The sequence below is a fragment of the Aquila chrysaetos genome, chromosome 1, assembly GCF_900496995.4.
Source record: "Aquila chrysaetos chrysaetos chromosome 1, bAquChr1.4, whole genome shotgun sequence".
Taxonomy (NCBI): Eukaryota; Metazoa; Chordata; class Aves; order Accipitriformes; family Accipitridae; genus Aquila; species Aquila chrysaetos.
Genome location: NC_044004.1, coordinates 36,559,881 through 36,587,262, shown reverse-complemented (window position 1 = coordinate 36,587,262; position 27,382 = coordinate 36,559,881). Strand labels below are relative to the sequence as shown.

General features: G+C 42.3%; 1 protein-coding gene and 1 long non-coding RNA gene across 5 annotated transcripts; one reads left to right on the top strand and one right to left on the bottom strand.

Moving 5' to 3' along the window:
• Positions 1-1,514: 1,514 nt before the first annotated feature.
• On the bottom strand, positions 1,515-23,051 carry LOC115341883. 4 transcript variants are annotated; one of them, XR_003923560.1, is made up of 6 exons: positions 22,834-23,051; positions 22,591-22,705; positions 17,075-17,148; positions 9,224-9,289; positions 2,926-3,087; positions 1,515-1,731 (listed from the first exon to the last, which is right to left on the bottom strand). It is a non-coding gene; the product is annotated as an uncharacterized LOC115341883 (long non-coding RNA). The 4 variants fall into 4 exon arrangements; XR_003923557.1 differs by lacking the exon at positions 2,926-3,087; XR_003923563.1 differs by lacking the exons at positions 2,926-3,087; positions 17,075-17,148 and adding an exon at positions 10,537-10,653.
• Positions 23,052-24,450: 1,399 nt separating this feature from the next.
• SLC25A4 (solute carrier family 25 member 4) lies at positions 24,451-27,360 on the top strand. Its single transcript, XM_030015448.1, has 4 exons — positions 24,451-24,658; positions 24,964-25,450; positions 26,002-26,142; positions 26,512-27,360. Exons 1-4 carry the CDS (start codon positions 24,548-24,550, stop codon positions 26,667-26,669), a joined length of 897 nt encoding a protein of 298 aa, XP_029871308.1. The 5' UTR covers positions 24,451-24,547; the 3' UTR covers positions 26,670-27,360.
• The last annotated feature ends 22 nt before the right edge of the window (positions 27,361-27,382 follow it).

Below are 27,382 nucleotides of genomic sequence, written 5' to 3'. Positions count from 1 at the left end.
GGGAAGGGAGGAACAAGGCTGCACCAACTTTGCATACTGACATTTTCTCCATTATTAAAATTCCAAAGACCTATTTTACATTACTGATCTCAGGATTTCTGGAAACATGCTGTGACTACATTACATCCATCGTGCTCACTGGTGTGGAAACAGAAAAAGCATTGAATGAAGAGAGTGTATGGCCTATACCATTTGTTATCCCAAACACTGATATTATACCTTTCATTCTGAACTTCCCCTCAAGCTTTACAAACACTTCCACGATATACAAAAGCAGTAAACAGGAGGATCAAGTGTCCAGCACGCAAATGCAGCCACCTGAAACTAAGCAATGATTTAATCAAACAGCAACAGCACACAACGGATGAATCACTGGTTTCTCCAGGGCACATTTTCAAAGGCAGGTGCAATGGGCAGGGCTTGAGAAAAAGATATCTATTAACTGGAGGGCTAAGCCTATTTAGACAGAAGCTGATGCAAAACGCAAGGGACTGGTTAACAGTGAGGTTGAGAGAAAATGCTTTGGCAAGAAGCCCAGAACCCTGGCAAAGGGAACACCTGCAAAAAGTCACATGTGGTTTATCGTACCAATACCTACATTTGCACATGCAAACTGGGAAATTGTTATTTCCATTTTATCATATGTTTAATATCTGCAATATCCCCAAATAAAGGCTGTTCTCACCTCTCAGATCTTAAATCAAAGAGACAGAAAGGAAAATAAGGTACATTGGGAAATTCAGCAACTGTTTCAGTCAGTTACTGAAGCGTCTTTTAATCATCTATAAAGACACCACTCCTGCGTAACAAGATAATAGCGTGTTTTTAAGAGGTCATTAGTGGAAAAGAGAAGATGCAAAGAACCATCCTCTGCAAGAAAGCAATTGGGAAAGCACAGAAAGCAGAGATGAAGAACTTCATAGGGTGTCAAGACTAGCATACTACAGGAGTAGACATGGCAAGGCAAATAAGACAGCAGACCAGGTCAGAGGGATAAGCAAGCCTAAAACTCTCATGGGCATTTGAAGCAAGAATGAGACATTTATAGTGATCTGATTGTAAGGAGAAGTAAGTGGGAGGAATTTTCAAACAGGGCATGATATAGCCAGAAAGATAAACTAAGGGGATTATTCCAGCAGTGTGACCTCAGATCTGTTCAGGGAACAAGGGCGAGGCAGAGGTACTTGCTACTGTTGAGAAATTGCAGGCAGTTGTGAGGTGCACAGCCATACAGTTCTATGTGCAAATGTGTGGAAATCTGGTTTCTGCTGGCAGGCAGAGCATGAATTCGCTACATGCTGCATTTGCTTATAAAAACACAGCCTGTCCTCAGCACCTCTTGTGCATTTTATAAGAGATCACCAGGTATCTTGCCTGTGAAAGCAACATTAATGAATCAGAGAGTCACAAAGGCATCAGAAGCAATCTGTCTCTTCTGGCATTTTTTAAGGAATCAGCAACAACAAGTTGGGCAAGTACTTAAATATTTATGAAAAGAAAATTTAACAATGGACTTCAAGGAATCTAAAATGATGTTTTATTGGCATAAATCACAGGTTCCACTTCCCTCCAGAAAACCTTCCTTTTGCCACCTCTCAGGGTACGAACACTAGAAGTCTCTGCATGTCTTCATCTCTGGTGTTGGTGCCTATTTCGCCCCTCAATTCTCTCATCACTCTCCAGGAAGACACCAGATATATCTCACCAGTCTTCACCTGGCAGGCAGATTTCCTGAAGGAGAAACCTAACATGTAAAACCTAGGCTTAGAAAGCTGAACCACTGCAATCTCTGTGTGAAACACTGCCTGGGAAAACTGACCTGCAAGATTTAGAGGCAGGGAAAAGAAAAAAAAAAACAGATTGTCTCCTAGTCATTCTTTCCTTATATGCTGTTGTCCCTCTGGTTTGTAATGCTTCAAATAACCCAGGTACTGCAATTCAACTCCAAGTCATCATTAGTTCATGCTATTGCCATAACATCTTTCTTGCAGGATGTTTTTCCAATTAATCCATTTTTTCCCCCTTTCACAGATATTCCCCAACATGTCACATTAACCAGGCCCCTCCACTCTTGGCATTTAGATTTACATACTGGAACGCTGTTTCACAGCATGCTTAATTCAAAAGCCAGATCCTTCAGCCACTTAGGCAAACAGCAGTATAACACAACTATTTTCCCATTTCATTACAATTTCTCTGGTAAAGCATCAGCCAGAACGATGCATACTTCAGCAGCAAAGCAGGGCTTAACCCAGTGCTCTGGGCAACATGGTGCTCCTACAGCCTCAAGTTGTTCCAGCTCTTATTTTTATCCTGCCATCTAGACCCTGCTGGTAGGCAACGAACTGCCACGGATACTGGATCACACCATAGGCTCTTCAGAGCCTGATCTCTTCCCAATGGGAGTGAGGCACCTAAATGCCTTCTAAAATTTGGCCCAAAAGTCTCTTGTAATTTTTACTATTTAAATACAATCAAAGCAAGAAAAATTCATTCCATGGGAGCAGTGTGAAAAGGAAATGTAGCACCAGGAGTGCCTGGCTCCCTTTTGTTTCCCTATAGAAAAAAGAGGTCTAACATTTAGGTAAGCACACAACAGCATCAGGGTGGTAAGAGGAGGAGACAGAGTTTGGCAAGGAGGGGTTGCACAGACCACAGTGGTTTAGGCTCCGGATCACTTGCAAGCTAAGATTCCTAGTCTCACAATCACTGCAACTCTCCTACCCACATCCTCAGTAATACCTCAAGGAAAAGGTTCTGACACTGCTAATGTAAAAAACAAGCAAAGACCAAATATTTCCCTGTTATTATTCCCCATATACATTGTGAGAAAGCGCAAGCAAGTCCATACTGTGTCAAAAATGTTTGTTATTAAGAGCTAACAGTGCAGCATGTGGTATGTGTACAGTATTTTGTTGGACTGACCAGTTCGCTGTGTGTCCTTCCTTTCTGTATCTTGGATTATTCCACTCCTTAGATGCATAAACCAGATTGTTCAGCATGTCTAGATAGTTGTATGACTTTTTGTCATCCTGTAGTACCTCTGCCCTTCACAAACTGATGGATTTTATAGTTACTGACCTCTACCTGCCATAGAAGGGAGAAGGGATGCATTGTCCACAGTCACACAACACCAGGAAACAAAACCAGGTCTCATGAACTCCCGTGTCATGCCTCTTAAACCACCCCATTAGTCCAATACCTTTCTACCCTTACCAAAGGAATCTCCCAGATCCCAGTTCTGTGCATCTTCCCCTCAGGCAAAACTATTTCAATGTTACCATATGTTTTTTGTAGTACTATAAAACTCATGCTCAGAGGACGTCTAAGCAAAGTAGTGGTTAAAATACTGCAAGCTGTCACTACCTGTCTGTGCAAACTGTGCCACAGCAGCAGTTTCCCTTGCTGCTGAATAAGTAGTAGAAACAACAGGAATTGGGAGGAAATGAAAATGGAAAAGAGTGATTGTGCTTGACTATTAAATACCTTTCCATGGTAAAAGAGACACCTACAACAGCATTGTAAGGATCTGCTGCTGCAAGCATTCCTCAGCTACTGGGGTTCTGTCTTGTACTATGTTCCCCAAGAGGTCAGTCAGTTTACCAAATGACAATGACAGACTTACATTGCCAACTGTACATTACTTATGGGAAGCACCAGGCCTTAGTTCCAACTCCTTACCACTGCTTCAACAGCAGGTAACAAGTCAAAAACCATCACAAGAGGCCTCGTGGGGATTCTGCCAGAGCACATGATCAAGAATTATCAGAGTTATCTTCCTCTGGGTGCTAAACTCAGAGAGGATGTCATAAGCAGGGACACCATGCAGGACCATTGCTGTGTCCCACACATAGGCTCTCAGGGCTGCTTTACACTGTGCTCAGGTCTAGCTTTCGTGCCACTGGGGCCTGAGAACATGTGTTATCCAAGAGTTGCTCAGCAGCCTCCCATCACCTATGCGAGATCTATGAAGGAGGATGATGTAAACCCCATCTCTTCATCTGGGCTGTTGACATTACATGCAATGGAGGGTGTGAACTGCTTTGCCTGATCCTAGGAGCACTGTCACACCTGTAAACCATGGGTGAAAAATGCAGGCTGGGTAACAGGCTATCAAATAGAATAAAGGATTATTTCTTGCTGAAAAGGACTTCTTTCAGGAACAGCTTCCTGATTCAAGAACTGCAGTGTTTGGTACCTGGAGGGTACAAGAGGTGTTATTTCCCAACACTGAAGAACAGCTGGAGGTATTACACTAGTTTTCTGAAGTTAGATGCAGACACAGAAAAAGGAAGTCATTCAGATAGTACAGTAGCAAAAGAGAGTATTACAAAACAAAAAGAAATAGTGATATAAAAAAGAAGAAGAGCTTTTCATCCACACAGGATGTTTCCTCTGAAAAAGAACTTTAAAAATGTCACAACTAACAGTTTTGCTACAGTAAACCAGAAATCTTACATTATATGGACTAAAGATTTTGCTACTCTGTTCATTTTCACTGAGGCTGTCTGGGCAATTCCACCAAGCACCTCTCAGCAAGAAGCAGTGTACCAGCTGCAGCTTTGCCAGCACTGCCTGCTCTCGTCACAGCTGGGTTCTGCACACTGCAGCTGCTCCCTCATGCCCACAGGGATGCTAAAAAGTATAGCATCTCCTGCTGGAGCACAAGAGATACCTCATGTCTGATACCCTGGAAAAATACATGTTCAACTCCAGTCCAGATGTGATTGGAAGTCCACCAGTTAGATCACCCTACTCTAAAATCTGTCCTTGCACACAGATGAGTAAGACAGATAAGAAGGCTAAGTGCAAACCAAGTAGGGTACAAGCAGTGTACGTGCAATGCGGGCAGCCTCAAGAGAGCTATATCCTTGTGTAATAGACTAGGAAAGCTGATACCTTTTTCCTCTGGAGGCAGATGTAGATCCTTTCCAAACTGAGTGTGGGCAAAACTTGGCAAAAAATTCTTACATTTCATTAAAAGCCAAAGGATCCAAGTCATGATCCAACAGGCTTAAGCAGTGTCATTTGTAACAAAGCTTAGCCAGTGGCAAATACTACAAGTAAGTAGCTTCTGAAAATGTGATAAAAAAATTGCACATCACATCATACATCATTTGAAAATATCTTTTGCATAAGTTAACATGTTGAACAATGCCCTCTCTGTAACAGCTTTTCAAAAAGTATTTGTTTCACTGAACTTACACTTTCCATTTTGCCAACCACATTCCTTTCATAAAATGAATTAATTTTAAATATTTTTAAGTGACTGTTAAAATTTTTGGAATACAGTATAAAAAACTATTCCATAAAAAGAGAAATTAATCAATTTCAAACACTACAACATATAAACTTGAAAATGCTGACATTTTTGTGAAACAGTTTATTTTGTTTTGAGCAGTTGTGTTGAGTATCATATGCTCTGACAAAGTCAACATTAACTTGTCATTACACTTTTTGAATGAGTCAACTAATTTAAAAATTAGCTTTCTATCAACTAAAAAGACAAAAGGTCAAAATTTTGAGAATGTCCCTACAAGTTTTCTAGATGCATTAGAAGAGAAGTGTAATGCTACAAAAACCATGACAAAGCACCCAGTTTGGTACATCTTTTACCTTAAACTCTCGTTAGCTCACAGGCTCAGTGATGTGGACCTGATCTTAGTGTGGTCATTTCCATCTGCCAATGCGTAATGCTCCATGCAAGAGTGGAGGGGTGTTACACCCATTTTGCCCAGATGCACCTGGACTCAGTAAATGTGCACAACTTCCTCATCTTAATATTCTGATGACTACAACAACTCCAGCCTAAACATAAGCATCCTGTTTCTTAGCACCATTACACAAGTTTCATTCAGTTGAATTTATTAGGATTACACTAAGATGAAATCAGTGTGAAAGAGTGAAAATTAGAGCTGTTAATTCATCTAAATGCTAACTGGATCTTCCACCTGCAGCAAAGTGCCAGTCCAAACTATTTAAAGCCAGATTCCAAGGTCACAACTTGGGCCAGTCTCCTCTTTGCAATTCAGTTCAAGGACTGTTTGAGTACTTCAGAACTTGGCACAGCAAACGCAGCACGTGTACAAGAGGCAGATTTCTCCAACAAATTCACCAACACTGACTTGTGGTTTAATTGTGGTTAAACACAGCTTTTCTTTATTATCTTACTATGTCAAGCTCTGTGGAATTCAATTAAGATATCTATTGAACTGGAGAAAATTTAAAACTGCATGCCAGTGCTGTCAAAGGGTCATAACATAATTACAGTTCTCTCCAGTACTCCACCGGCTCCTCACGCCAGCAAAACTCTCGATAAGTTTAGTGAGAGATTTGCCAGGCTGAGAGCAAATTAGTGTTGAACAGTCTATTGAGTGCTCCCTTTACCCAAAGGGCGCCCTGCCATCTAGTGGCAAGGACATTCCAAAAATACCACTAGTTTTTCAGAACAGGAACTTCATATGGAAACCTTCCCACGTTGTTGTACATGTTTCAGGTTTAACTAAAAAAAAAAGTTGCAAAACATTGTACACTGTATATCACATTCTAAAGACCTATGTAGAGAGCCTCTAAGAAAAAACACACAAAGTAAAAAATTAATCTCCTCTATCCATATCGCATTGAAATACATAATATATGAGAAACTTTTGTATCTAGTTCTGTAGCATACATTAAATATTAAGTTCCTTTTTCTAGTTAACTGTTAATGAGAGATTCAAGCATCATAGCTTCAGAGAACTAAACCATTGGATACTTTTTTCTGTATACAGTTTTCTCTAACTAATTGCTCTAAAGCTGAAGTAGGACTTACAGACCACATAGTGATAGTAGTCATTTAGAAGGAAAATGTAGAAGTGGAGGCGGGGGAGATTAATTAGAGGTATATAAGAATGACAAAGTACAACCACAGTATAACAGCCAACTAGCTATGTCACAAACTGGCACGTCTATTCCAGAAAGGTCACTTCTGTCATTTTCCCCAGCCCCAGCCAGGCATTCCCAGCCCCTGGCCTACGTAACAGCTTCAGCTCACTATTGAGGATGTGCTGAAAACTCAGTTTTTGCAAGGCTGCGTGATTGCTAGTGCTGACGTGAGAGGAGATGGTGAGGGAACATGTGATGAAGGGAGAAGGAGCTGAGAGCTGTCATTGAGCCATCAGGATCCTTATGCCAACTATGAAACTGTACCCTCAATTTCTGATCTACTATGCATTAGCGTTAACCAGCTCTGTTGTACTGGGTCTGGCTGGAATTGAGTTAGCTTCATAGCAGCCCATATGCTGCTGTGTTTTGGATTTGTGACTACAACACTGTTGATAACACACCAGTCTTTTGGCTATTGCTGAACAGCGCTTGCACAGCTTTCTCTTTTTCTCACGCTGCTCCTCTCCAGTAAGTAGGCTGGGGAGGGTAGGTGCAAGAAGATGGGACGGGACAGAGCCAGGACAGCCAACCTGAACTGGCCAAAGGGTTATTCCATACCGTATAATATCATGCTCAGCTATAAAAATTGGGGGTGGGGTTGTCTTCCAAGGTAGCCGTTGTAGCTGTTGCTCAGAGACCGTCCGGGCATCAATCTGCTTGTGGGAGGTGGTGAGTGATTGCCTTTGCATCACTTTGTATTTTTCCCTTCACTTATTAAACATCTTTATCTCAACCCAAGAGTTTTCTCACTTTTGCTCTTCCTATTCTCTCCCCTGTCCCACCTGGGGGAGAGTAAGTGAGTGGCTCTGTGGGTACTTTGCTGTTGGCCAGGGCCAACCCATCACATGCATTCAATCAGCTTTTCATAGTAGATACCACAGACAGACATTTCAGAGCTGATGGTCCAACTCTAGTCTTACGTTCCGTTGCTAATGAAACAATGTACTGAAATGGCACCTCCAAGACAAGGAGGTCTTTAAATATACACAAAGGAAAAGTGAGGTACAAAGAGGCAGTGAAGAATTATAGCTACTGGTGACAACCAAGACAGCTGTTATTTCCTTGTGGAAAGGTGACTGTAGGAGGTGCAGCAGAGCCTGCTGCTTCCAACCTGGAATAAGCAATGCAAAAAAGGAATCTATTCTCAGAAACGAACACAGAAGAAAGTTCTCTGTGAACACCAGTTTCTAAGCTGTTTGACAGGACAGTTTCACATCCCCCACAATCCTGGAAAGGCTCTGGTTCTATCCGTGGGAGCAGGAAGCGGCACCTCCTCCAACCATCACCTGTTACTTTCCAGCTCAGAGTGACTCCCCTCTATCTAGGACAACACCCAGAAATGCCCACTAGTGAAATGGGTGAAATGGCTAAAGAATCCTGGGCACGCAGTGCAAGCCATCCACAGGTATGCCACGGCCAGAAAAAACAGAAGCTGGGTGCAGCTGGGCTTCCATCTGAAAGGCTTAAGAGGGCCCTTATGTAAAGGTATCTGTTGCTGTGAAAACACTGACAGCAGTAAAAACCCCGTATTGGAAATAAATCTGACTTACAGGAAAGTGCTTAAGAGGAAGAAAATCTGAGCTGAAGGAATATTAAGTTGGTGACTAATATGAAGCTGATGCCTCCACGCATTCAGACAGACTGCAATCAAAGTACTATCAGGAGCTGTCAAACTCATTCCTGAACATTGTTGAGGTCTCCCTGTTAGAGACGGATCGCAGGAAAGGTATACCCAGGGAAACAACTGCTGAAGCTTCAGAGGTGTCTCTGCCTTGCTTACTTGGTAGTAGGGGTGAACTGCTCTCTGTAACTATTCAGAATGAAGTGCAAATAAAACCAAGTAATCATGCAATATTCCTCTTAAAGATATAGGATATTTAGTGACCTGTACAATCATTTGAAGCTACAGATACCACACTGCCCTGGACAAAGGACAAGAATCTCGAACGTGACTGACTGGGACATGCAAGAATAATCATTCTAAGAATAATGAAAAGCTTGTCAGATTTTTAGTCTTCAAAACATCAGTACGTCAGGCACACTGAGGATGGGGAGGTGGCAGGATTGTCCAGCTGTGGCTTGAAAATGAAAAATCAACTAGAAAATCCATTAGTTCCCTGCCCCTTAAATAATCTCGTTACTTCACATAGTTTCCCTTATACAGAAACAGAACATGCGTGCCCTGAATGCACTTAGCTGCAGGCATTGTGAAAGAGGGTGTTTAAGGAAACATTCCTAGGAAGTTAAAATTTTATCTCCCCACAGCTAGATGGTTCTGGATAAAAAAAATCATTCTTACCTGCACTCAGTTGCTGCCTGAAACTCCCACTGATTAATCACCTTTCTCTTAAATTTGTCAGTTTTTCTGCGAAAAATGATAAAAAAGACAAAACAATACTAAGAAAACACAATTTCATACACATTGAAAACAAACGAGCCCTAGGTTAGTGAAAGGATTAATGTATTTTAACCCAAGATTCCATCACTTGGAGAAAGGGTCCAATTCCATTTCAAGTATGTTGCCTACCCTATATGGTAAGTGGAAAATTGTCTCCCTTCCCCCTCCCAGTATACAGCTCCAGCCCATACTGTACAGGAATGGCATAAGACTTAATGGAGTTTACAAAAATACTGCCTTATATAAACAACATATCAGAAACCTCAACCAACCAACTGAGCACAGTAGTGAATCATTTAGGACACTTTGCTGGCATGTTTCAAACTAAACATTTACTTCTGAACTGGTTCTCTGTGATGAGAACTTCTCCAGGATAAAGGCTACTGCACTGAGAAACACCCCAGTCTCCAGCTGAGAAGCATTAGCAAAAAATACATAGCATGAAATCCACACTCAAATTTTTGCTAACACTGCCAAACTGCAACTGCAGGGCAGACACAACATTCTGCAAAGATGAGAGCAGGCATCATTCTGGGGTCCAGTGGCTAGCATTTCTGGTGACCGAGGGGCAAAAGTAGGCAGTGAATGGAGCATGCCAGACACCCACCAGCTGACAGTTAGCCAGATGCCAAGGTTTCTAAGCTACCAGGGATTCTCTTCCACAAGGGATATTTCCACCTGGCTCCTTAAACCATTAATCTGTCAGCTTCATATTGCATGAGGAGTGAAAAGGTGATAAGGACCGAGGATTTCTCCACTGATCACTGCTTGTGGTTTGTCTGCCTCTGTAGAAATGCAAATATCCCTTCCTGAAATGAACTTGGTGATGCTGTCACTTTCCATACAACAGAGCCCATGAATTCTCAGCAACTCTCCTTTCACACTGTAGGACAGGTGCAGGCAGGAAATTGGTGTGCAATTCACCTGTCCCAATGCAGATATTCACAGAGTCCTTATCTACATGTCAACTAGCTAACTATAATGGAGAGATACACACTTTTCTAATGCATGATTTTTTGACACATCTCAGAAGGTGCCCATGTGGTGGCATCAAATTGTAGGATCCTGTCCAAAGACTATTAATGTTGGAAAGAGATCCCTCTCTTCCATCACAGGTGATTCTTCTGTGTTTCAAATTTCACAGACTTCAGCAGTTTACACTCACAAAGGGCTTGCAAATTAAACAAAATATATGTGACTGGACAGATGCTTACTAGAACATGGCCAAGAGTGAAATGAAATGAAACTGAACCAGGTTTGCCAACTTAGCTTCAACTGCAGTCACACCAGATGCTGGGCTGATTCTCCCATCTCCCATTTCTCTGTGAAATCTATGAAAGAAAAGACACAATCAGATTTTACCCGTTTCCACTTTTTTCAACCCATATTGTCAAATTCTGAGACTACAAGTAAAACCGATCTGTTTTTTATCTTCCATTAGAATTTCTTCTGCTGCAAATACTGATGTGGTAGAATCAAATACTAGTCAACTAAAAACCTGGGCTATGTAGAGAGCAATATGATCATGTCTAGTCAACCAGGTCCTCCTGCCACCCAGGCTGAGGTGTGAATATTGCCTGTGCAAATCAGCATCCCAGCCAGGCAATGGTATAGTCTCTCTCCTCTCTCTTCTGCTGTTGGGAGCCTGGGAAAGGAAGTCAAATGATCCCAAAACTGAAGAGCAAACCAAGTGGAAAGGAAGGTTAATAGGCACTTTTACTGGTTCTTCGTCTTCCCCCAAATGGGCCCAGAGTTATGGCCTGATATTATTTACCAAACAAGCACAAAAGTCCTCACCTTTAAAGCTCAGCTTGAGGTTGCAGGCCTGAATGTTAGAAAAGGGCTTCTCCAACAGAAATAAAAATATTCACTCCTGAAGGCAGAAAGAGCCAATGAACAGCCTCACAGCTCCACTGTTACAGCCACTTCCCAAAGTGAAATCACACTTCTAAAAATCATTGATTAACTCACATATTTTGATAGAAGGTTTGATTTATTTTACCATTCATGAACTGCCTGCATAAACAAGTCACTGCAAACCTCTGTACACTGTACAACAATTTGGTGAGTTGCTGACAGGATTCATGACTAAAGTTGCTTTTATTTATCACTGTACAACACTGGTTGAGTCACAGGGATATTGATCAGTTCTGCCTTTATTTAGATTTTTTTAGATTTTTTTTTTTTTGTACTAGTCAGAAAGTGAGAAGTTTCTTTTCTTTGAAAGGGAGCCATCACTTGTGTTCTCTAAGGCATGTTGATAGCTAAATCAAAACTCCACACAGTCAGGGCAGTACGTCTGAGGCAAGGAAATTGAAGGCAAGGATTTTAAAATCAGTATCAAAAAGTAAAAGATGAGTATCACATTTAAAGACACAAACATTAAGACGAGAATCAAGGCTTAACATTATAACATGTTTTGCAAAGAGAAGCAGTGGTTTTCCTGAATCATATACCACAAGCCCATTTACTTCAGTAGGGCCATGAAATCAGCCCAGATGCAGCTGTTATGTTCCAGAACAGAGCCCTAAACACAGCTCTTACAGCTGCCAGGGATTTCTGCAGATGTGCAAGAGTTCAGGGCTACACATGCTCCAAGTCTAGCAGGGGTGTACTGCATTAGGGCTAGGAAATGCCCCCTCCATGGCACTTCCCTCTAGTTCTGATGGAAATATCGTATTACTTCCGTTTTGCTTCCACACTGGCTCACAGATTAGCTGTGGAAAAAAAGTCCTAGACACCTCTGTGCATCGTGTACTTAAACAAGAGTAATTTTCGATGGCTACACAACTTTATCTCAAGTCCTTGTAAGTAAGGAATTTAAAAATTCTAAATAATAATAAGAAAAACTACAAAGTTACAAAAATCTGAATTACTGATGGAAATTCCTTCCTCTGCATCTCCCCTGCACACTGAAACACAAACAAGCACGCCAGAAAGTATGATTTCTGGGTCACAATATGCTTTGCACAGCCACGAGGACCCTACCAGTGCTAAAACCCGATAAACTATTAGCTATATTCTGTTGCTATGAACTGAACTGCTAGTGAAGACATGAGGGCACATTTCAACTGGCTGAAGCACTGTATGAAATGAGAGGATGAAATAATTCATGCATTCACATACTGCTGCTTTCCTAGTTATATTTTGTTAACGTTTTGCTGGATTTTATCACTGACTTTTACGTTTTTCCCGAATCCCAGCAGCAGAGGGCAGCACTACAGCCTGGTTCAGCCTGACGCCAGCCTCTGGAAAAAGACCCCCTACGTATTTTTCTGCTGTTTATCAGGAAGGTTATTCCAGGATACTTCTCTTGCACTGGGCACAGGCCCAGCAATGAGAGGCCCTGTCTACTTAGGAGGTATCTCCGGCTTCCCGAGTCACCCCAGCTATGGAAGGCCATGGATCCTGGCTCTGTCCCAGGCTGACCTATTCAGGGGAAAATTAATCCTGCTTCAGAAGGCCAATGCTAAAATAAACCCGCGTTTGCTGGAGAGTGGAGAGGTGGCAGGGAAAAGGAGCCTATGTAAATGCATGCTTCTCATCCCCTGCTATAACCAACCCCCTCTCACCTCCATTACTGGCTGCTCAAAGCTGAGAACAACCTCCCCTGCTGAGCAGTGCCCAGTAGGAGAAAGTGCACAGCTTTAGGGTAGTTTTCCCAAAAGCTGCGCCAGTGGGATCTCTTCTTCTCTGGAAGTGAGGGTGTTTTACAAGTGGAGGAAAAAGGGGAAGAGAAGAAAGGAAGAGTGGTCTGCTTAAGGGGTTTTTTAATCTTCTTTTGCAGAGGTGAGGAGCAGAACAAGAGATAAAAGTGTATAATAATAAGCTGCTGGGACCAGGACACGGCTGTCTCACAACTTTTCATTCTTTCAGCTCTGGATTATTACCCGTGAATGAGAAAGCCTGCAACTTCAAAAATGCCTCACAAAAATGAAGCATGGCATTGATGGAAATGCATGGAAGCCGCAGAGACTGTTTTCAGTTACATAAGGATCTATCTATTGTATTTGAACTGTTACTTCTGACCTGAGCACTGGTCTAGTTCCATATACAGAAAATGGGTGCCAGCCTACAACACCGCAACACCTGAAAGGAAAGGCAAATAATACACAAGCAGCAGACTCATACAGCTCGTGGGTGACCCCTCTGTCACTATGATCCTGGAAGTAACTTAGAAGGTCCAGATAATTTATCCCAGTCTGACTATTTCAAGACTGTTTCATGTCTGGATGATTGTTCCCACGATTTCCATTTTCCCCACTATATACACTCAGAACATCCCCTCTCTTTTTTTCCCATTATAGCTGTATGGAAGATAGAGAATAGCTCAGTTTCTTCTGTTACTCCATCTTACTATAAATGAGAAGAAATTAAATGGAGCTAAAGGACAATTCTTTCTACAGTGTTGACCTGCAAGACACTTTTACAGCATATATTCATTCATACCTACCTATAATACAACTGTACATACTATATATATTAATTTCAAGTAATATAGAAACATTTAAGAATGTATATTAATACAGTATCTTCCTTTCTTTCTTATGACCTATAAGAAAGTATTAAAAGGTCTCTTTTCCCATGGGATCAGAAACAGGCAGTCATTATCTAGCAATCTGTTCTTATCTGCATTCTCCTCAGCGATGCAGACACTAAAGGCATGAAAATGACTGACAGTCATCTATATAGGACTAATATTCTAAAATAACAGACATTCCAGTTTATTACACAATATTTTTGATTAAGTTAGCAAAAGTTAGAGAAAAAGACCAGATCACTGCAAACAAAAAGGCTCAGCAATACCACCCACAGACAGAATGAAGACCACACCTACTAAATATTAGACTAAGCTAAGTATGAGACTATGAGGCTAAGTATCACAGACAAACAAACCAGAACTGATCCATCAGAAACTATGCCCAACCAACAAGCAAAGCAGACAGAGGACGTTCCAGTTACTAAAACTTTTTAAGATCCTTAGCCTAACGTAATTTAAGATAGAGGCCAGAGTGGAGAGAAAGGAACAAATCTCTGTCACGCGGGTCTCATGAAAAACAATGCTGAGAATAATGAAAGAAAGGTGCCCATTAGGACACACTCACCCTTGTCTTCTTTAGCTCTGTCCCAGACATCACTGGGTGTTCCTCTGTCATCTGCACCCTCAAGTACTTTCTTCCCAGCCTCCACCCCTTTAGCCCCCTCTCTGTTTTGTCTAGTTTCTTTTTCTACTGGCTTTCTTCCTTTTTTTTTTCCCCTCTGGATTTTGTTCACAAGGCAGAAGGAATAAACTCTGACATCTAGAGACTGTCTCAACCACTCTTCTCTCCCCTCAGAGCTATGGTTATCATCTTCAACACTGGCCTCCCAGTTGCTGAGGTTTTGGCTGTTCTGCTGATCTCTCCTTCACACATCCGTGCTGGACTTGAGGATTTTTTTCTGAAATGAATACATTTCCTTGCTTATGCTTTCATGATTTGGATAGCTTCTGATGGAAAAAATGCTGTTCTTGGCAAAGTCGTGATTAGCTCTGCTCCAGGTAGATTTAGAGGAAAATGGTTCATGTGGAATACCCACCGGCATAACAAAGGATCCCAGCTGGGAAAAAAAATGAAAGTTGCTACTAGCATGCCTATAATTTAAAAGGAATCTAGGCCTGCCCATTTCACCAGCCTCAGCTGATCAGTTAAATCAGAATACCATATTTTCTGGAGCAATGGCCCCACTCCTTCATCTCTAACATGACCTGAAATTAGGCTGCAGACATTATACACATCTAGTCTTAACAACTACCTATCTATTGCTTCAACGTGGGGATATCCTGTATACAGGGATAGGGTAAATATATGAGCAAATATGGAAAACTGTTACATACTCAGGCATATCTGATAAGACTAATCTTTCTATTAACAAAGCCCCTTAGCAGACAGGCAGCTTATCTGGGAAAAAAAATAAGATTTTTGCTAGCATAATTAAAGCACCTCAAATGAAGTAAGCTGTATCATAAAAAAGAACTCCTTTGCCAATACAAACTGCACCTCCATAATGGATGGAGAGGTGCATGTGTAGCTCTGTAAGCCAGAGGTGTGATTTTTTTCCCCACAGTCTTGATCAATACAGCTATACTTTTAATAATGTGTGGTGTGGAGCTGGCCTTAATTTGCCATTTTCTTGCAAAATATAGAAAGATTAATACTTCAATTTATTATAAAAACACATCTGGCATTATAATCAATGCTATTTGAATTATAATAACCATGTATTTGTGAACTATTCAACCAACATGTAGGGTGATAAGAAATTGATGATTCAGCCACTGTGCAATACAATTTGTTCATTTCTCACTTACTTGAAAATAAGCTTGAATTTCTATTAAAATTGTTGTGGTAATACCTGTTGCAAGTATGTATAACAGTGACATCTACACTTAATGCCTCCAATTGTTTCCGTAATATAAAAATATGATTACCTTGTTTTGCTATTGCAATGCAGGTTATCTGACTGAGCACAAAGCTGTGCTTCAGTTAAACATATATTGTTGTCAGAAATTGTTTCAGTTTGTCCTACAATATATGAAAATAAAATTACTGTCAGCAAGAAAATTATGAACTAGTTCACAGAACAAAGACTAGTCTAAAGTAAAATCACAGAATGAGAAACTCTACAAAATATCTGAAGACAGGAAGAAGTAACAACTTGAGCAGGAGCTAACAACATTGCCACTGTTATTAAAAAGAAAATAATTATAATCGGATGTATTGTCAGAAATAGCAGATGGAAACCAAATAAATGATCTCACTTAATTCAAATCTGTCAGCCTGAAACAATGGATTTTTAAAAGATAAAATATCCAGAACAGTAAAATTACACACAGAAGCAACTTAGCAAATAGAACCAAGAAGTAAAGATCACAAACATAGAAAGATCAACTTAAATAATTTTCTGACACTCCAAAATTACTGCAGCACAAAGGATGATAAAAAAGACTTGAATAGAGAAAAGACTAAGTACTTTTATTATCCCATTAAGACTGATAGAAAAATGTTTAGAAGAGAAAGCTTGAGCAAAAGAGTAAAAAAAAAAAAAAACTAAAAAAAGCTATGAAATTCCCTCATATACACTGATTTGCACCAATGTTGTATCACTGATTCAGAAGGGTAATTACTGGTTTACATGAACATAAGAAGAAAGAACAGGTCCCTACAACTCTAAGAAGAGGCAGGCAATTAACAATATGCAGGAGTGACCAGAGCTATGGAAAGCTGAACATGAAAGCCATCACTCAAGATACTGCAGGAATGATGAAAACAGTGTTGCACTATGCAAAGAGAGCTAGGTGACCTACTAGACATTCTTTCAACCCAAAAGATTTTCTCAAGAAGGGCATGTTGCAAACTTCAAGTCAGAAAAATCTATTTTAATACTTTCGGTTTTTAATAGCTTTGCTTTACTAAGCTTTGAAAACAAATCAGACCTATTTTCTAGGTCATGCAGCTTAGGCAGGTGCATCTGAATTCTGCATGCACACAACCCAGTGTTTCTCTGGTTTAGAAACAAACATAAAAAACCCACTAGGTAAGCAGGAGAACTAGGTGAAGAATTAATTTTCCTGGTCAGGACATAAAACACAGTCAGAACGCTACTGCTGGGAAGTGTTACCTGCCAACAGCAAGAGAAACTTTTATCGTGTATTATGGAAAACGTAAGAGGGCTTCCGTCCATAACTTAGCTTTTCTCTGATCACATACCTACCCAGACATTGTTGATACTGTTTGCAGCTGTCATACCCTCCAAGAAATCTGGTCAACACCATGAGAAGCATATCTCTGGGAATGAACAGGAACATTTAGAAAAGCGAAGTACAATTTTAATTATCTCTTAGCACTGATTTGAAAAAACAAAAGCAAACTACTATCTTTAGGAAGAATAAGACAAAAAATGATAGGAAATAGAACATTTCAAGGTAGTAAGTAGGAAAATGAAGCTTTCAGTATCTATCAAACGTAAAGATTAGGACCTTGGAAATGTAGGCTCTTCTTGAGAAGCAAACCTTCTTGACCGTCCCTTTGCCCTGAACATCAGTTTTTGAATAGCTGTTGTAGAGCAAAACAATTCTCCAGATCTCATTTCTTCATGCAAAATATGTTCTAACTAGAATTTAAAAAAATTATATATATATATAAATATCAGAGATCCTCTCAGCATGTATTTTTTCCTGGAAGCACAAAAACTGAAAATCACTGAATCCAAGAAGGGATATATGCTCTACCATGTAATGATGCCTGTTTGGCAAAGACTAAAGAAATTATTTTCTGCAGAGATCTACACCAAAAGAAAAAGTACAATATTCCTTTCAGCTGCAAAGTAGGCTTTCAAATTCTGCCTTATGCTTGTTCTGAATAAGCTTTACTGGTATTACTGCAATAAATACAATCTTGACTTTACATATTATTGCAGTAGCTTATGTTGCCAGCTTACAGTTTGAGAAAACCTATTAACTGTTAGCCCAATTCTGACACCCTTACTCAGTTCCCTTCCAGACCGTTTTCTGTTGTCTTCAGCAGGTCTTGCCCATTAATAATGATTGAGTGACGGCACAGTTCAGTGTGGATAAATTAATTTTGTAATAACAATGAAGTAGTGTGTGTAACACTATGCAGTTGTGCACTAAGACTTGTGCAGAATGTTACCAGCTAACTGAATTGTACAAAATTATACCAGCTAACCTTTTCTGTTTGATTGAGGGCACCACAAACCAGATGGGAAACAGAACTTAGAATGGAACTAGCAATGGAAACTATTGTTCAAAGTTACCCTTTTTACATCAGTTATTTAAATACAAAACCTGATTTCGTGATGTGTATTACCCCATCTACCTACTTCATGCATTTGAGCAGATTCCTACTTCATCCACTTCAGCTCTAAGCTGTGTTTCTGACTAGTACAGCAAGCTGATCCTGCTGCTGGTAAAACTCTCTCTACTTCTGGCTCAGTTTCCAACTTTAGCTGGTTGTCTTGAGCCATTAAAAAACAGAGTTGGAGAGTGAAAGGAAATTAAAAAATGTATACAAACAGCATGTACGAGAGAGATCTGGGAAAACTAGGAAACCTGCATTTGTGCCTTGCTCTGCCACATGTTGACAGAATGACCTTGAGCAAGTCACTCCACTTTTCTTTGCCTTTTCTTCCAAAATACAGTCTGAGGATAATGAGTCATACTTGATATCAAAAATATATTTACTAAAAAAGAGTTAATAAATAGTAAATCAACTACTATGGAGTCTATCAGGTCATTAATTTGCTTATATCCATGGCTTGGAAACTGTCCACAATGCCTCTGATTAATGAGTTTACCATAATCTGTAATGTGTACTGTTATGTTTGTTGCATTAATGCATTAATTATCAACCAATTAATAGATGTTCTAGGGTAATATAAATGTTTATGACAGCCTGTAGCATCCATTTATTTACTGTAATGCACACTTGTGACATAAAAGAAGATTTTTGTTCTCCAGGTATATTGAGACCTATGAAGAAAAATTACTTAAGTTCTAAATCTTAGCAATACTGTTATTCTGTCTACAGCGTACCAAGTATTTACAGTCCTATAGAGAAGAGAAATTAATTTCAGAGTAAAGACTGTGATTTCAATTCTTCAAACAACTAGTGTAGCAGGAATTAGTGCTTGACTGATTTGACTCAAAGCAGTCTTGTCATACCCAATACTGCAACAGAATTAAACAAGAAACTGAGGTTCTGAAAACTGTGTGAAACAATCCTCTGATGAGGAACCAAATCCTGCAGGATTAGTGCTTGATTTGTTTCCTTTCTCCCTGGCTCCCCATGCCCGCTATTTCCAGTGACCTTTGCCTTCTCCTCCACTACCTCAAAGCAGCCATGAGTGAAGTCAATGAAGCACTGAAAACTGAAAAAATTTATTAAAATTAGGTTAGTTGCTTTCACCAAGGCAATCCTTAACACAGCAGAGGACATTCAGTCAACACATGTACTTTCATTACTAGTTTAGTCAAAAGGGAATGTCAAAAACATAACATGCCTGGCGACATACCTGCATGAAGAAGAAACCAGCCAATGGAGACTAGAGAGATTCTGTCTAACCTGGTTAACCCTGCTTGTGGGCTACTCCTCCACATCTCTCATCCTGCCCTCTTGCTGCAACATGTTTCTGTACTCCTCTAGTTTTCCTTCCTCAGCTAGCCTGGTTTTCTCTCTCCCTTTTTATTCCTTCAGCTGCTCCTTCTTATTTCTTAAAAAACCTACCAGAGGCACCGAGCCCTACCTCTTATTCTGCCTCCTTTTTGCCCTTAGTGACATTTGCCATACCTCCACCTCTCCATCCCCACTCTCTCAAGATTTTACCATTGCTCAATCAGCCCTTCTTGCATTCCTGTTCTGTCCTTCTGCCCATTCCACTCCCCTTCCTTCTCTTCACTTGCAGCTGCTGGAAGATACACTTCAAATATTTCCCACAGGCTTATCAAGTCTCAATGTCCACACATCCTGGATCCCCTTGTCTGAATTTCCCTCTGCAGCTTCAGTCTCTTAGAGAGACCTCTGTTTCTCATCCCATTCAACCCCTTACTCCCACACTGGGGCTGCCCTCACCATCCCCATCACTTTTTACCCGCTTTTGAGCAATATCTCAGCTCTTTTCCTCTCTGAAGAACTGTCAGCTAGCCAGCCAGCCAGCCAGCTCCTCCTTATCAGCCTTCCTCTGCGATTTCAACTGACTCTTCCTTTCCTCACAAATTCTCATACTCATCCTCATGAAGCTTCCAGCCTTCACGGTGATGTCCTTGCTGACACCCTATAGCAGACACCCACATGTCTCCCTGCCCTGGCCTGTCCATTTCACCTGCACCCCTCACTCAGTGTTCTACTCCCTGGAAGAGCAATTCCTTTGATACAGTCTGCAGCAACCATTGCTTTACCCCTGATCTCTGTTGTCCCACCCTTCCTCTCTGACCTGCTCCCTCACCTGCCATGTCCTTCCTCACGTCCTCTCATTTGCTCTTTCCATTATTTTAATCTCATCAGATTGATAAAATCCTACCTAATTCTCAGCCCTCTTCCTCCTGCTTTACCTTTCTTCCCTAGCACAGATTTGATTGTAGATTCTCTCTGTTTCTTACTCTCCACTCCTATCTCATCAATTCTGAAGTCTGGTTGCCAAACACATGCCTCAGTCTGCCTTCACCTTCTATTTCCTGGTTGGCCTGTGATCAGGTTTACTTCATCCACAACCATTTAATTGTCTCCCCTTCTGGTTGTGCCATCCTCCTAACTTTTCCTCCTACCTTTCCAAATTAACTGAAGACCTGGCTGCCTTTCACCACTTTTAATGCACTTCTCAAATGCTCTCTTTCTGAACATCTTCTGCACAAATCCTTGCCAAAGGAAATATCAATACGGTACTGCCCACTTCCTGCAAGTCTACTCCTTGTGTCACTTTGTGTATTTTTTCTTTCCTACTTTGACACCACATGCTTGCCCTGTTACAGTGTAACTTCTGATCTGTTTCATATCCATTTTCATCCACTTCCTCAGTTTTCTTCTGAAATTTTGACCCTCCTCCAACTCCTTGTCCTCACATTACAGACAAGCTCTAATAAACAAACATACCCTATGTTGACTCCCACTGCTATTTTCAGCACTAACACTTCCCTCCTCAATGTGCTGCTTACACTTACTGTCCAGTTTTCCTCCTCTCCAGCTCAACGGAGGCTCCTAAGCCAGGTAACACCAATACCCAGCTAAAATCACCCTAATATCTGCCCAAGACAAAACTCAAAATCCACACTTCTTCATTCTTCTTGACCATCTTTGTCACTACCAACCCTGTTATTTCTCCTCAGCTCTCATCCTCATTTAGCCTCTTCGGGCTCTCTTACTCTCCTCCTCTTGACCACAAACATAAACCAACCCTACACAAGGAGAATTTACTACAACCCTACAAATCTTTCCTGAAAAAAACCCACATATTTCTTCTTGGTATCATGCCAATACACTGTCTATCCATCGCTGTCTATGCTGGGGGTCAGGATGGTCTGACTGATTCCTTGTGCTGCCCCTTGTGTCTGCTGTCAGACTCAAGACTGCTGACTTTTGAGGAAAAGCTTTTTTATTTTGTGTCTGGCCTAGCCTCAACACTAGGGTTCCCACTGTCTTGGAAATGCAAATAAACAAGGGTACACACTACTTTGTAAAAGTTGATCTCCTGTAGTGTTTCAAGCTGGCTATTCACACATCAAAGCACAATGCAGCCAGTCACTAATCTCTTTGAAAATGTCGATCTAGGTTATTATTTTTAGCTCAGAATTTTTAGGAACAAATTCCAGTGTCTTTATGCTATGTCAGCAGTACAGAGCACCCACAAATTCAGCCTAGAAAGCCAGCTAATCCTTCCCAAGCTGCAAAGATCTAAGGAAGATGAGGCTTAAAAGCTGGCTTTCAATAATTCAGAAAGGAAAGCTTGCATTTTCAGAACTGTTTTAACCATTTCTCTATGAAAGTATCAACAACTATTCTGAATATAGAACACCAAATACCAACTAACTGTATGAAAAGCCAAAGTTGCTCTCACTTTTTTTTTAAATACTTTTCATCAAGTCTGGTGGTACTGTTGGAGTTAGCAATAAGTTCCTTACAGGATACATTTGAACTCCTACAGTAAGCAGCATAAAAAGCCTCACTGTCATACATAGGAAAGATCCAAAACAGGCCTTTGGAGCAAAAATCAAACAAATTAAGAATAACCCTCAGAGTAGCAGACACATGTCCTGGTCCAGCCCTACTTTTGTTAAAACTGTTGGAAGCCAAGTATCTCCTGGAAATAGACATCTGGGCTCAGGGAAGGGAGAGCAGAAGCAGAAAAAGTGGCTATTCGCTTTCTATGCACTGCTTTCTTTAAATACTGGCAGTCATGGGTAAACAGTGTTAGTGCTACAGAAATACTTACTAAACCAAAGTGCCTCTGTGGGATGATGATGCACAACAATAACTTCAAAAACTAACTGTGATTCTTGTGATAAAGACTTTATTAAAATGTAATTTTAAAAAAAAGCAATTTAAATGAGCTAAAAATGTCATTTAATAAAAAAGCAATTTAAATGAGCTAAAACAAAGATGGTGGGAGAGAGGCAGGCAAAAGACTCTTTCAGGCTAGACCCCCCACCACCACTCCAGGCCCCCACTCCCCTCCCTCCCCAGTAGCATCCCACTGCCACTCTCCCACCTCTCACTCACCATACATGAGTCAGCAGAATGCACTGCACACTGAGAATACATCAGTCTGGACAGTTGCGCAGTAACTGTGAGCACCACCATCCTGCGGGTCTGTATGAAACCAGCAGTAGAAGCCCTGAGACGTTAAAAGGGATATTTACTTTCCTGTGAAAAGAGGAGGCACCAGACCTGGTGAGTGAAGTATGAGGAAGAAAAAGGAGAGGTCAAGGGCACACACATTAAATAATACTCCCCTCAACTCACAGTCTAATTCTAGGGATCCCCTATGCTTCCTGCTTGCACCTGCTTTTGGTCCTTGCTTGGGGAAAAGGTCTCTTCAGGGGAGCTCTCTTCCCCTTTCTTAGAAGCTGGGGAAAGGCTCCATCTGCTCAGGATGGCCAAGGTGCAAAGGGTGTTCCTGGAAGTTAAAGCTGTCGTCCGCTTCCCAGAGCTGAGGTTCATGAGAAGAGACCTCTACCTCAACAGACCTAAGAGCAGCAGAGGGCAAGAGAGACAGCGGATCAAATTTACAGTCTCATTGACTCGTGCTAACAAACACGTCAGCGAGAAGAGATTTGCTGTCCTGAAGAGAATGTCTCTTCGTGGAACGGCCAATCTTTTAGCACCTACATTAAGATGAATCCAATTTCCATTATTGATACCACATTAACAAATCAAAGGAGACCTCATTACCCTACGCATTCCTCAGTATAACATCGTCCTAGGGGCACATCTTAATGCCTTTTTAAGGCAAACTCCTAGGTACGAATCTACAACTTGCTGCATTGGCTTTTGCGTTAACTATTCCACGCAACAAAGTCACCCAACAGTGAATCATAAGCTCTTGCTTTCTCATGGGGCTCAGCCAGAAAGAACAGATGAGAAACAGGGAAACTAGCGAGGGAGCCATGTAATATTTATTTGAGACCCAAATGTTTCCCTAAGAACCAGACACTAAATGAAGGCAGGGTTTCACTAGAGCCTTTACTCCTCTTTTGCATCTGGTGCGAATCAAGCAACTTCAGCGTGCCTGGGCACGTGCTTCCCGGAGTCCCTTCCCCTCCCGCCTTCGGAGGGGACTGACTGCGACTCTTGTGAGGGGTCTGACCTTGCAGGGTTGAAATGAGGGTACAATGCAGGAAGGCACGTTGTCTGCTCTTTGGGAAAGCCAGGTCCTGGAGCATGCTGGGATATTTAAAGACCTCGATACCTGCAAGTTCACACAGCGTATCAAACCTGAAGCAGCTCTCTTTGTCCTCGACCCAGAGAGGTCTAGCCCATTTCTGGTTACCGATGCTCACGAACATTGCACCACTGCACCACCTTCCACGCTGGCTACGCATCCCCGGTGACCTTTGTTGTAGGGCACGACACCCACAACTAGGGCACCTGCCCCGCATCCACGTCCCCCTCACCCTTCATGGTGTGAACCCACGCACGCAAAGTCACAGCTTAAAGCAGTCCTGCTTCTTCGAGTTGGCTTCAGTCAACAAGCTGACCGGTCGCTGCACGCAGCCCTCTCCGGGCAAGCTTTCAGCCCCCAGCACCAGCCTCCGGCCTGCACGAAACAGTTAATGTCGCCTGAGGTACTCCTGCCAGCTTCCTTAGTCCCCTCCTGTGCCTCCCGGGAGCTATTAATACAGCAGGCACATGCTCTGACATAGCGTTCCCCGGCAGCGACCAGATAACTTTAATTTGCCCTTTAAACGTCCCGAACCCCGCGGCCCTCGCGCTCCCTCCACAAGGGAACATGGCGGCGGTGGCCCGCGCCCCCCGGCGGGGGCGGGCCCGGGGGGGTCCCAGCCAATGTCCGTGCCCCGGGGGGACCCCTCCTCCTATCGCGAGAGGCCGCGGGGTATAAGAGGGGCGGCGCGGGGCCGGGGGCCATTTGGCCGGCGGTGCGCGGGGGGCGGCCGGGTGGGGAGGTGCGCGGCTCGTTGGCTCTCTCCGGGCAGGGGGTGTCGGACCGGCTCCCAGCATGGGTGACCAAGCGCTCAGCTTCCTCAAGGACTTTTTGGCCGGTGGGGTCGCTGCCGCCATCTCCAAGACGGCTGTCGCCCCTATCGAGAGAGTGAAGTTGCTGCTGCAGGTGAGGAGGTGGCGGGGGCCGGGGGGCGGCGGCGGCGGCCCCGCGGGCGGCGGCGGCGGGAGCCCGGCGGGGCTGCGCCACAGGTGGGTGCCGGCGCGGCGGGCGCCGGCCGTCGTGACTAAATATGGGAAGGAGCTCTGCCGGCTCCGGTTACGCGGGAGCTGCCCGGGCCCTTCAGCACCGCCTCGGGGCAGCGGGAGCCGGGGCAGGCCCCCTCCCTGCCCTTCAGAGGGGCGCCGTGCGGGGTCACCCCTGCAGTGTCCCTCTCTCTACCCTCCCACCCCTCCTCCTTTTCCGCCGTACAGGTCCAGCATGCCAGCAAACAGATCACGGCGGAGAAGCAGTACAAGGGCATCATCGACTGCATAGTCCGCATCCCCAAGGAGCAAGGCATCATCTCCTTCTGGAGAGGCAACCTGGCCAATGTCATCCGGTACTTCCCCACCCAGGCCCTCAACTTCGCCTTCAAGGACAAGTACAAGCAGATCTTCCTGGGGGGAGTGGACAGGCACAAGCAGTTCTGGCGCTACTTTGCGGGGAACCTGGCGTCCGGGGGTGCTGCGGGAGCCACCTCCCTCTGCTTCGTCTACCCGCTGGATTTCGCCAGGACCCGGCTGGCGGCTGATGTGGGCAAAGGAGTCAGCGAGAGGGAGTTCACTGGGCTGGGCGACTGCATCATCAAGATCTTCAAGTCTGATGGCTTGAGGGGCCTGTACCAAGGATTCAGTGTGTCTGTCCAGGGCATCATCATCTACAGAGCAGCCTATTTTGGGGTTTATGACACGGCCAAGGGTAAGAAGTGCATGGAGGAGTGACTGCAAGGGAGGGTCCATCCAGTAAAGGCACCCTAGGTTGTTTGGTGGTAGGAGGACAAGCAGGGCTTGGCTCACCACCAGTTCAGGGTGCTAGTGCTAAGATACACACAGGTGTTTTTGAAATGCATACCTGCCTCCCTCAACTTGCTGCTCTGATCAGAAGCCTTGGGTTTGCAGAGTTTTTTCGGACACTTTCCAGTTTCTTTCTCTGTCTTAAGACAGATGGGCTTCTATGGTAGCTTGTTACTCATTGCAGCTCATGACACAAGCCTGGGATGGTTCTGCAGGAGAAACCTTTCGATCAGGAAGCACGAAGAGGGCTTAGATCCCAAAATCCAAGAGTCCTATAAACTTGTTTCACTCATAGTACCTGTTAATAGTCAAATGTGGATGAAGGGAGAAGTTGAAAGCTTGATTGAGTTTACCTGATTGACTCATGGGGTTGGTGGGTGATTGTTCCTTCCACAGCCATTTTTCCCACAGCCCTTTCCCTCTGTACTGACTCTCATCATTTGTTCTTGATGACAGGTATGTTGCCTGATCCAAAGAATGTGCATATTGTAGTGAGCTGGATGATTGCCCAGACTGTCACCGCAGTAGCAGGGTTGGTTTCTTACCCTTTTGATACTGTGCGACGTAGGATGATGATGCAGTCTGGCCGAAAAGGAGGTAAGAATAAGTGCTCCTATGGTGTTCTAGCAGCAGAATGTATCTCTTCATCAAGGTGTGATGGGAGATGCAGCGTATTTTTTTGTCTTAATGGAAAACTGATGACCTTCTTACTGGAATCCTTCAAAAAAAAAAAAAAAAGCTGTGGGAAACACATTGCTGGTTATTTGTCATGTTCACTTAAGACACTGAGAACTGCTTTGTTTTGATTTCCATGTGGAGAACTAAAATTACTTTTCATGAATTGATTACTTAATTTTCAATTCTTGGCTATATGTTGCTTATTCCTTGTTGGCTTAAATATATGAAAGTTTAAACAGACTTGCTGTATAACTTCAAGCCTTGTGACCTTTATGTCTGTTTCCACAGCTGATATTATGTACAAGGGCACAATTGACTGCTGGAAGAAGATAGCTAAAGATGAAGGATCCAAAGCGTTCTTCAAAGGTGCCTGGTCAAATGTGTTGAGAGGCATGGGTGGAGCTTTTGTATTAGTACTTTATGATGAAATCAAGAAATATGTCTAAAACTTAACATCATAATGTAGTTCAATTGTTCTCAATCAACTTTTTTAAAAAATATGCTGTTGTGATGTAATGGACAACAAAATATTTCCTAGGGAAACAATAAAATTTATAAGTAACATATCTGGTTGAGATGAGGATGCATTAATTTAAAAATTGTCCACTACATCACAGTTACATTTTGTATGAAAATTTCTCCAACATTTGTATTGGAACCTGTGTATATATTATACTTCAAATTTCAGGTAATACATTTTGTCTAGAGACAAGACTTAGGTGGTCTATACCTAGTTTAAAATCTAATATAGTGAACTCTTAAGAGAATGTCTTCAGAAATACCTACTGTACTAAGTGATGTCTCTAGCTACCCAACAGTGTCATGACACTTAACATGAATTAAAATCATGTTTTCTTCTAAAGCTGTATTTTTTTTAATATGATACTAAGTGAAAAGCATGTCTGAAAATATAAACTATAGTAAAGCACCAGGCTGAGTTCCTAACTGCAGTCTCTTCACTGACAAATTATACAATCATAGGGTTGAAACCATAATCTGATTTTTCAAACACACTTTGTAAAATATGGAAATAGTGTTGCAAAAATTCCCTGTATCTTCACAAAGCAAAAAGTTGTCTGCTCTGATGTTCAATTGAACTAAAACTGAAATAATGAAATAAATTAATATATTAATGAACTTTTTCCTGTTTTCAGTGCAC

Excerpts from the sequence above, each read along its gene's own strand:
- SLC25A4 (XM_030015448.1), top strand. The coding sequence starts at position 24,548 with ATGGGTGACCAAGCGCTCAGCTTCCTCAAGGACTTTTTGGCCGGTGGG. Across the intron at positions 25,451-26,001 it reads GGTTTATGACACGGCCAAGG|GTATGTTGCCTGATCCAAAG; the intron begins GTAAGAAGTGCA and ends TCTTGATGACAG. Across the intron at positions 26,143-26,511 it reads GCAGTCTGGCCGAAAAGGAG|CTGATATTATGTACAAGGGC; the intron begins GTAAGAATAAGT and ends CTGTTTCCACAG.